This window comes from Arachis duranensis, chromosome 5 (assembly GCF_000817695.3).
Source record: "Arachis duranensis cultivar V14167 chromosome 5, aradu.V14167.gnm2.J7QH, whole genome shotgun sequence".
NCBI classification, from domain to species: Eukaryota; Viridiplantae; Streptophyta; class Magnoliopsida; order Fabales; family Fabaceae; genus Arachis; species Arachis duranensis.
Genome location: NC_029776.3, coordinates 2,791,447 through 2,802,910, shown reverse-complemented (window position 1 = coordinate 2,802,910; position 11,464 = coordinate 2,791,447). Strand labels below are relative to the sequence as shown.

The 11,464-nt window shown below is 32.5% G+C and overlaps 1 protein-coding gene across 1 annotated transcript in view; it reads right to left on the bottom strand.

Annotated features, from left to right (window-relative positions):
* Positions 1-5,316: 5,316 nt before the first annotated feature.
* The window catches only part of LOC107487067 (AP-4 complex subunit epsilon), a gene marked incomplete in the record, with an annotated part of 6,745 nt that continues 597 nt past the window's right edge, over positions 5,317-11,464 (bottom strand). The window contains 10 exon segments of the mRNA XM_016107646.3: positions 5,317-6,821; positions 7,544-7,687; positions 7,996-8,073; positions 8,947-9,063; positions 9,150-9,206; positions 9,301-9,432; positions 9,547-9,744; positions 10,325-10,435; positions 10,543-10,758; positions 11,158-11,464. Coding sequence (XP_015963132.1) covers positions 5,790-6,821; positions 7,544-7,687; positions 7,996-8,073; positions 8,947-9,063; positions 9,150-9,206; positions 9,301-9,432; positions 9,547-9,744; positions 10,325-10,435; positions 10,543-10,758; positions 11,158-11,464 — 2,392 coding nt within the window.

Below are 11,464 nucleotides of genomic sequence, written 5' to 3'. Positions count from 1 at the left end.
TTTGGGCTCAAGTAGGGGCACTGTTCATACCCTGGCCCAATATAAAGGCCCAGGTCCAACTAAAAGGCCTAACCTGAAGGGTTAAGCCCAGATAAAGTACCGACCTTCACATAAGAAGTCGGTACCAACCATGACTTGGTCTGAAGAAGTCGGATGTGAGATTAGCCGGCGGATAAACACTCATTCAAATGAGTAACTTCCCCTAAAATCTCTCTAACCGCTTCATAAAGCCATATCTTAACCTCCCCAAGATAATAGGGACGGTTAGCATCCTAAAGATACGGCACTACACCAACGGTGGTTATTGGCTCACCACTATAAATACACTGACACCGCTCAGGTATCTCTAAGCCCAATACTCTCTAGACCTGCTTACACCCTTGCTAACTTAGGCATCGGAGTGTCTTTGCAGGTACCACCCCCCATTCATACGCGAGCACAAGTCGGACGGAGCCTCCCGAGCTGCGTACCTACCCGGAGTTCTCATCCATCGCACACTTGGGCCGCCAAACGCCATCCGTTGTACTAATCTCCGGTTACCTACCGTAACATCAACAATAATTTAAAAAATAAATTAAATTATAAATTAATAAAACTAATTATAATTAATTATGTTGTTCCATTCTTGACTGATTATTAGTTGGTCCATATATTTTTTCTTTTTTTATTATGTTGATAATATAACAGTGTTATTGTGTATTGTTGCCGTCATTATTGTTTTATTTAATGTTTTTGTGTAAATTGACTTTTGATATAGTTTTTAGCCATGTGTTCGTCTCTCAATCTTCGAACAGAATGAGTTATATTTCGGTTTCAATAGAATAAATTTCTGTAAAAAATATTCCAGACACTTAAATTAGTGTGTGAATAATAAATTCTTTTAAAAACTAATCTTAGATCAATCTCTTACTTTTTTTATTTTTGATTTGTAACGTTTATAGCCAAATTATAACGTATAATCAATCTATAACGGGTATATCATTTAATATTTTGTTTATTATATTAAAAACATTTATAATACACTTTTAAACAAATACTATCATCCATTTTTTTTTCTCTCTCAATAATTCTCTTGGTTACTCTTACTCAATAAACAAGAAGAATAAAGAAAATTTTGGACAAAAAAAAAAGAAGAAAAGGGACAAATGAAGAAGAGAACCAATACTGCGGGTTTAAAATTTTTCGTTTGAACAAATCGCTTGGATTGAATTCCAACTTTTCCAAATTAAAAAAACATAACAAAGGGAAATCTCCCTAACAACTTCATTTTCATAACACTAAAAATGTTAAATTGTATACGGGTTGCTAACGATTTCATATTAAAATAACTTATAGCTATGAAATCGCTCCAAAGGATATTAATTTTTTTAAATTTTTAAAAAAATAAAATTTTGAAATAACAGAAAACGATTTTTTTATCAAAATATTATAGACCCACTCAAATAAAGATGTCAAAAATATTTTTTTTATATTTTTAATAATTAAAATTTAACCCATGTGACCAATTAAATTGTGTTATTTTATTAAAATTAGACAAGACAAATCAGTTTAGCCGAAAAATTAATAAATTAATTTTGGACCGATCTAAATTAATATTTCTTTTATAAAAAATTACTATAATATCCGTATTATAAAATATAACTAAAATATCCCTATTATATATATATATTAAAAATACTCTAAATCCTAACCTTATCACGGCAGAAAAAAAAAGCTAGAATTTAGGATTTTTAAAATTAATATATAATAGGAGTATTTTAACCATTTTCTATAATAGGAATATTGTAGTTATTTTTTATGAAAATAATATTAATTTAGATCAGTTCAAAGTTTGGTTCACTATTTTTTCGATCAAATTAATTTTTCTGGCATAATTTTGATAAAAATTAACACGGCGTAATCGATTATACGTGTTAAATTTTAATTATTAAAAAACATCTTTAAAAAAAGACGTTTTAGACATCTTTATCTAAGTGGCTCCCAAATATTATATAATTGATGTAAATAAAATCGCTTTCCTTTCTTATTTAAAAAATTATTTTCAAAATGTCCTGATGAGATTTTTTAAAATCGCTTTCCTTTACAATTTATTTTAGTTTATTACAAAACAAAATATAAAAATACTAATTTTTATATTTCTGTCTTTTATATTTTATTTTTAGTGTCTTATTTTATCATATTCTCAAAACCAGACATAACCTAACAAACTAGTTATACCTACCCATTTAATTGTAGTATAATATTAAACAAAGTCTTGATCCAATTTGATATTGTTAGTCCATGGATCCTTAAATATGATGGTTCTTACAATGTATTTCTAGTCCCAAATCTATCTTAGCTAGCTAGCCCTACTTCTATTCTGTCATCACATTTTTTAGATGAAAGGAATGATGTAATAATTTACAGTGTGTATGCAGCTAGGGTAGGCACATTAGAGAAGACGAGAGGTCAGAAATTAAGGAAGAAAGATTTTCATAATATGCAACAATGGTCCTAGGTATGTATGAAGTAGTGGGTGGTGGAATCTAAATTGAAAATTGAAAATGATTGAAATTAATCTTAGTGGATTGTTTGTACGTTGTACTGTGATGAAGCAATGATGTTAGCTAAACTAATTATATAACGTGCTGTAACCGCAACTATTTTTATGTTTATGTCTGTCACTATTAGTATTCATATTTAGACTACTTATAAAGGAATGTGATGTGCACATGTGTTGCAAGAAATTAACATTTGGCACGTATATATAGTTCCTTCGGGATTAGATCTTAATTTTTTTAATTATTTAATAAAGTATGATATCTCACTAATTAATATTTTATTTCACATGTTTTTTTATTTCATTTAAAAAATATAAAATAAAAAATTATATTATTTTACTAAATAATTAAATAAAAAAATTGAAAAGATTCATTTTTAGTTCCTCCACCTACAACTACTACACTCAAAATTTAGATGCACATAAAGTAGATTCAATTTCACCAATTTTATTAATTTAGTTTTAATGTATTCAAATGTTTTTAGGGAGTTTAATTTAATTTTTGGGAGAGAACTCTCTAGCTAGCTAATAATAAAAATTTTATGTTATAATTTTAAGTGGTTAATTATTCACGTAAAGATATCTTTGTATGAATAGTTTTAACTATTATCATTGCTTAAAGATATCTTCGTATGAATAGTTACTTTAATTTTACTTAAATTTAAAATATGTTATAATTTATTATTACAGAGTTCAACCTATTTAATAGTACAAAGAATTCAATTAGAAAGACAATTTCTTTTAGTTAATATTAACAAATTTTTTAAAATATTTTTTGTGTCAAAAGTTTTAAATCTTAAATATTTAATTTTTAATTTTTAATTTTAAACTATAAATTTTAAATTAAAAAACTATTTTATATTAATTAATTAAATAAAATTAGTTTGTTATGCTTATTCTATTACAAATGTAACTAAAATAAATATGTCTAACTAAATTTCAAGATTAATTTAAGAAATGAAAGTTATCTCATTTCTTTAAGAGCATATTTTTAATTCGACACGAAACTTACTTGAATAACATGCACATGACAAATGTCCAGAAGCATTTTGAAAAAGTGATGAATTAGGAAGAATAGTTTAATTAATTAAGTGGATTTATTTATGGTGTGATTCGGACAGCAGAGAACAACATATATAAAGTTTAATTTTGATACATTACAATATAAAACGTTTTATACGAAATCACATTTATTTTTTTAGATGACTATTTACAATATGACGACGTGTAATTAGATATACATATAAAACTATTTTATACGTATTAAAATTAAATTCATATATAGGACTGTTAATTCAACTAGCTTAGGATTAGATGGTGCAGATGCAACACTCCATTAACATCAGTAAGTTGGCACTGTTTCGAATATTCATATTCATCACTTTGTTTTGGTACACTTGTCGAAACAAACCATCAAAGTTATTAATAAAAATGTAACTTTGGTTTATTTTTTAAATAATATTTTTAGAATTACATCTAGATAACATAAAGAGTTATTATACCTACTATTACAAATATTATGAACCAAAGTTGATCAAATTTTAATTGTAATATTGATTATTAAACTAAATCTAATATTGAATATATTATATATTCTTATACTTACATATATATTATAGTTAAACAACATAATTAAATTTCATCCATAATAATGATGAATATGGCCTATTACATAACACAACACATAAATTTTTCATATAATGAAGCAAGCAAAGAATTGAAGTGCACTTTTTTTTTCCATTCATTGATTCATTCAGTTAATATTATATTAGAAAAAAGAATATGTGATTACTGATTGTTGAATATGGAATCCACCATATGATGATTCATGCACACTGTGGAGCGGTTAAAGAATGTGAACACTAGCTGAGAATGACAAGAGCTACTTTGCTTTTCATCACTGCCATTTTAAACCACTGAAAGTGATATATATGTATTATTGTCTAACCCTAAGAATGATATCCTATTCAGAAAGAAATATTCCTTTGATCAGGGTCTTCGCAACAGCTATCATATGAAAAGGTGTTAGAATTCTTCGTTTCAATTTGGAGTTCTATTCTAGCAAGGATTGATTGATTGATGGATATTTCCCTTTGTAAACAATGTGATGTATGTGGATAACTAAATAATGTTTTTCTTTAAAAGTTGATTGAGATAAAAAAAAATAATTATTTGATTCTATTTTTATTTAATTTAGTCTTAGTCTTACATACAATTATTTCAATTAATTTTTTTATCATAAATATTGTAAAGTATTAACTTTACAATCAAATATTGAAAATATTACATATTTGCTTGATAGAAAGAGAAATATTTTATTATTTATATCTATATATAAAGAGAATGGTGATCATTTAATTTGAATTTTATCCTTTTCATATTTTTTTTTAAATTTTAATTTTTAAGCATTAACAATATAAAGGAGTTTTACATATCATGTATGTTACCGAAAGTAATTAATTTTCAAATCTACTACTTCAAAAGTCATCTAAACGTATGAATATAACTAGATGAATGTGTAAAATTCTTTGTATGTATCATTCAGATCTATCTTGCAATCATCTGAACGGACTATACATTATAAAAGCAAGCTAATGTTACCTTCTATAAAATGAAAAACCAACTCTTTTTTTTTGTCATGAAAAAAATGACAAAAATACCACATCATAATTGAGACTAGCTAAGAAGGTGAAAAAAAAAATCCTTGCAACTGGATCGGATAAACAGGACTCAACGAAACCTCAGGAGGGGGAAGAAAGGAAGACAGAAAGAAACACTTATAAGGCGAAAAAAAAAGGGATAAAAATGGGGTGATGGGTACATGGGGGTTCAAAAAAGGAAAAAAAAAAAGGAATACACGAACCTATCCTCGTATCACTTTCAAGTGCCATTCATACACATCAAACTGATATTATTGACCGCAGTATCAAGCTTCTCATTGTTGGAAATCCATTATATGGACATAGAAAAATGCACAAAAATATTTCTTAACAAAGTACAGATTTTTCAAAACAAAGATGACCCCCAACTTTGTGGTGAAGAACAATGAAATGATCGTGCACAACATTACCCTTCCTCCAAGTTCTCAGTGGCCCAAAACCAGGATGCGGCAAGTCGATCCTCCTGCATTTGATTACCACAAATGCTAGTCTTCTGGGTACAAAGTCTTTACCTGGTTCTGCCATCATTTTAGGACATAAACTATCCTCAAGCATAATGATTCACAATTAGAATTAGCTCTGTAATCAGATTAGCCAAGCAAGTCCCTGAACAAGTTGGGATTTTGACTAGTAGGGTTCACCCCCATCTGCCTCACTAATGCATCCTTCTCCAAGGCATCTTTAGCGTTTGGACCCTTCACAGATTGCGGCAAAGTTGTCACAGTTGTTTCTCCACTAGTAGCCCCAGTAGGTTCAGTCGACAACCCATGAAAAATATCTAAACTATCCTGACTTGCAGTACTGTCTCCATAGAGTGACATAATATCAGGTGCAATAGTGGCAGTACCTGCATTATGGTTTGTTGTAGAACTCATGCTTGAGTCAAGAAGTCCTTCCAATTGCTTGAAGGGATCAACGGAAGGAAGGGCACTAGTAACAGTTGGTTCATCACTGAAGTCGAGCAAATCTGGAGGCGGTGGTTGTTGAATCGTTTTCTCCACAGCTTTAGATCCGCGAGATCCATCTGCAGCACCACCACTAGATCTTGAAGCCTTATGACCAGTGGATGATCTTCTCTCAGGTTGTGATGATCCACCAAACAATGAAGCAGCAAGCTTCTGCTTTTCTGGATCAATCTCTGTCTTTTTTGTATTCTGACTATCACGTGACTTTGAATAGGAAGCTGTTGCACTATCCACATGGCTAGCACCATTTGCAGGTTTTTCGGAAGGAGAATTCGTGGTAGATGATGTTGGAGTCGAATAAGTTGGCCTACCCCACTTCTTCTGAACACCATCAAGACGTAGCTTAAGCTCTGATGACCCAGCCTCTGATGTCGATCCCACTGATGATATGGGATGGGTCTCCCTATAAGATAATGCCTCAGGTACTGGAACAACATCTGTTGATGAAACTGGATCAACTTTTGATTGCATTGGAGGCTTTGGAAGTTCATATGCCTCAAATCTCAGACCATGCTGTATCGATTCATGTTGGTCTTGGCTTCTGAGGTTGCTCACATTACCCATCCCATTACGCTCATCCTCAGCAATGTAAGGCTGAGCACCCTTTTCTATTGCTTGATCTACATAACCATTGAGGAAAGAAAGGTCCTTATCAACCTGCATATAAGATTCAGTGTGTCAATAATCTAGGAGTACCAAAAAAAAAAAGCATGCATAGCTCTCAAGCACATCAATGTTACAATTTACAAAAAGATGAGCATGTGTACACTGTACAACAAAAGGTGGCTCAGTGCAAGAGGCTCCCACCTAATGATATTTGGGGAAGGTAGATGTATGCCACATTTCCCCTCGTCGGAGGAGAGGCTGTTTCCAAGATCTGAGCATGTGACTTCTAAATCATTAAGTAGCAGCCTTAACAGTGCATCAAAGCTCACCCTCTCATGATTATGTGTACAATAAGGAATGCAAATTGTTATGTGATCTCAATATATCAAGGTGATAAAACCACTTTGTGACGACCAGGCTGTGTTGCATATGCTTCCAACATAGTTTTTATAATGGATCAATATTAGAGATTTGTTTCCATTTTATATAGCAAAGGTTTCCTTAGGCAAAAACAGAACTGGTTTTGTATATTCCTATAACCAGCTGGCTGATACATTCAGTTATGTCAATCCATTTGCAATAAAACAAGCTTGGCTCATATGTCATATATGCTCCAAGATATGGGCGAGTTTTTCAATTAAGCACATGTTCATCATGTGGCTTTTACATAATCCTAGACTCATTATAGCCAAGTTTTCCAGTGCTCATTGTAGATGAAAACACACAAAATATTATCTTAAACTGATATAGAAGATTATATAATAAGAAATAACCTCAATTTCTTCACATCTTGTGTCTCGTGGCAATATTGCTTGAACAGCTTGTGCATCCAAACCAACAACGGCTTGCAATTCATAAGCACGTTGCTGCAAATCTGTTGAGTGAGATGCTAATAATTCTTCAATAAAAGATTGACACTGCAAGTAGACAGGAGAACGTTAAGCTTGCCATCATGTATTAGCAAAATTTCAGCATCAACCTGTACTAGTCACAAACAGGATTTTGAAGACATTTTGAAAGAAATCTGTCAATTATAGTATAGTGAAAAACAAGTATCTTTAGTCAGAGTCAATAGTTTGAGCTTGATTATCTTGTGGACTATATTATTCATCAAAGCGAACATGCTCACAAATTCATAAATATACATAGATGAAGAGAAAAATTCCAGGTAATTCAAAGAAAAATCAAGTATACATCATAACTTTTCGAGTCTTTCCACACATACCTCAGGTAGCATATCCACTTTCCTCCCAGCTGCTACTTCAAAAGCATAAATTTTCATTAATGCTGAAATTGCATATGCCTTCACAAAAGCAATAAATTAGTCCCAATTCAAACGTCTGCAAGCAGTTTTAATACACTGATGTATATTAGAGAAAAGCATAAGATGGATCCAATAGAAGGAACAAGATAAAGGAAGTTGTATGATATACCAAATTTTATGCAGAAAACATCATCATCAAATAAATTAATCCTGGAGTTCCATGACATGTAAACATGTGAAGGGCCAGTCATAATAGATGCCAAACAGCTGTGAACAGTGCTAAAACATCCCATCTTATCCATGAACTCAACATAACAAATTAACAATGAAACAGCTAGCATATATTTAATAAAATGATTGTCCATATAGGTGAGCATATCCAAGGGAAAATTGTTGTATTCTCACCAACTCATACAATCAAAATGCACAAAACATAATGCCTGTCTGTGCATGTAGTTCTAACTAATTATACTGACATCCTACTCATTAATATAAAGTACTAACCCTAAGTTACAAACAAGCATTTAAGCTCTTACAGAAGTAAACTATAGTACGGGATTCTTGATGATCATAGTTGGAATAGAGCACATCGAGATATGATTCAAGACAGTAAGTAGGGCAAAGAAAGGAGAAAATACTAATGAAGGTAATATAATTTGACTAATTTCACAACAGAAAATAGGATGCTTTTATTTATTTATTAATTTCCTGATAAAACAGGATGCTTCACTATAATTTCCCCTGTTATTCCTAATTTCAAATTGATAGCATGCAAGAATGATATTGATGTCAATAAATAAATAAACCATAAAATGGAAAGAAACTAGTCATCCAGATCCAGTATCAAAACCGAGTAAAAAATACTTTGAATTTTCCTGCCTTATTAGCAAAAAGCTGAATTTTAGTAAATACCTTAACAGTTTCATCATTTGAATATGCTTCTGCAATGTCACATAACTTTCCACTGATATATGAAGCAGAATGTTTTCCATCAGCTGTGCCGTACTCACCCAGAACCCAACAGATGACCTGCAATCAGGGATTAACATCATTCAACAAACAGGTTGGCAGGCTACAAAAAAGGGAAAACTCAACATAAGTGGGAGAGGAAGTACCTGAAGAAACATGGATGGAAGCTTTGGCTCTCCAATAATGCGCAAATATGATTCAACCTACACAAAACAGATTTCATTCAGTAATATGCACATCCCACAATTTCGTGATGGACTTACTGAATTAACTGTGCAACTACAACAATAAACATACAGCAGATGATCTCAACTGGCTATCTGTAGCATCATCATCCTCTCCAAACCCTTCAGCAATCAACCTCATTAGATTATGTGCCACCTTAATGTTCACAAGATCTCCGGCATGCTCAAAAACTTTATTCATGGTCTACAAAATCAAGATACCACATGTTATCGACTATCATAGAATTATTGTTAAAGTTTACATTTTAAACAAAAAAAGTTGCATAATCAATAATATGAAAGCAACGTTTTGATATACCTGTATAAACCAATGATTACTTGGAGCAAATTGCTCAGCAAGTTCCACACAACGAGATGCTATATAGGTTTTATAATGGTCATCACTTATGCTGATCATGTAGTCAACCATGCGGTCAACGATCACTTCGACATTGGAGGACTTGGTCATTTTATATAGCAATTCAAAAGTCTTTCGCTTCAGAGTATCATCAGGGTCCTGTAATACACATCAAATTGTAATCCAAACTCCAAATTGAGCATGAACATGAGAAATTGTGCACTGGCCATAGACATGAAAATGTGAAAAACAGTGGATGTGGTTTTGTTTAAGGAATATGCTCAAGGTTAATGGTGCAATACTGCTATCACTTTAAATTATTTCAAAGAGGAACTGAAATCAATTACTAATTCTCTATCCAGAATTTGTGGGCAAATCCTTCACATACACCACCAATGATGTCAAAACCTGGTCCAATACTATACTGACATCATTTATTTTCAAGATTCTTCAGACAATACATAATTTACTTCATTGTTTGCTTAATGTTGCAAGTTCAAAGCAAACAGGCAATCATCCAAACAGGTTCAACAACTACATATTATGATTTCAAAATTCGAATGCCTACTGTTTATACATCTCAGCTCCTGCCCCAGACTGCACATTAAGAATTGTAGACATACAAACAGATTATGATCTGAGACTCTGAGAGACCAGAGCTAAATTATTTCAACATCTTATTGAATAATAAAAACAGAGTCACATTACATCTTTAGGAATTTATTAGGACTATCCTCACCTCTAAGCAGTCAATCACAGCTAGTTGGTGTTGTTCTGCTATCTGCGGACTCAACTTTATCAACCGACCAAGGGCATCAATGCCCATGTACTTGAGATTATGACTGTCACTCTGCCCACACAACAGCAACACTCAGGTAACACAGAACATCCAAAATCTAACCAGTACAGCATAACACAAAATGCAAAAACAAATTTAACCAAAAAACAATTACAAACCTTCAAGAACTTTGCAATAACATCTGCAGCGGATTCTAACAACTTGGGATTGGGGTGTATGGAAGCCACACAACAAATGCACTCATACAGAACGGCATTCCCAATATTAGTTGATGAATCGCTCTTCCTGATAATATCACCAAGAACAGTATACATGCTCTCACTAGCTTGCTTATCCCCACTCCCCAACAGTGCCAATATCTTTAGCAACTTAACCTGCACAACCAGTCAACCACACCAATAACACCTAACCTAAGCAATCAATAACATTAAGCATAAGCACGATAAATGCATGGGAAAAATATTATGCACAATCAGAGTTACACCTAATCTAAGCATAATCGCATGCACACTCAAAATTACTATAAGCATGATAACATTCCCACTCAGTCACTCAAGATGAAATGATAAATGATAACATCTAACATGCATACTTTCAAGTCAAATTTGCACTTAACCCAAGCACAAGCTGACAAGCATAATAACCGCACTCGGCACACACACAATAGCACCTAATCTAAGCTTAATAATCTGAAAGATCTTCAAATTACACCTAATCTAAACTAAGTAACCAATGCCACATCCCTCTAACCCCAAATAAAACCGAAATCCCACCTGAATGAACGGCGCGGGCATCTGATGATAATCATAGCTCTTAGGAAGCCTCCTTTCAGCAACCTGCTTCAAGATACTGACAAAGCTACTCACAAGATCCTTATAAGATTTGGCATCAATGGTTACAAGATCAAAGAGCGGGCAAAGGGAGGCACCCATGACACCAGGATCATTATCGCACAGCCTCTTCCTAAAATTGGAAACCAAGTGCGAAACCGCCCCGGGTGACTTCTGGTAAAAGCGGTGCAACGCCATAACGGCCTTCTTCCTAACGGCCTCCTTAGAGTGGCCCAAGAGCTCCACAACC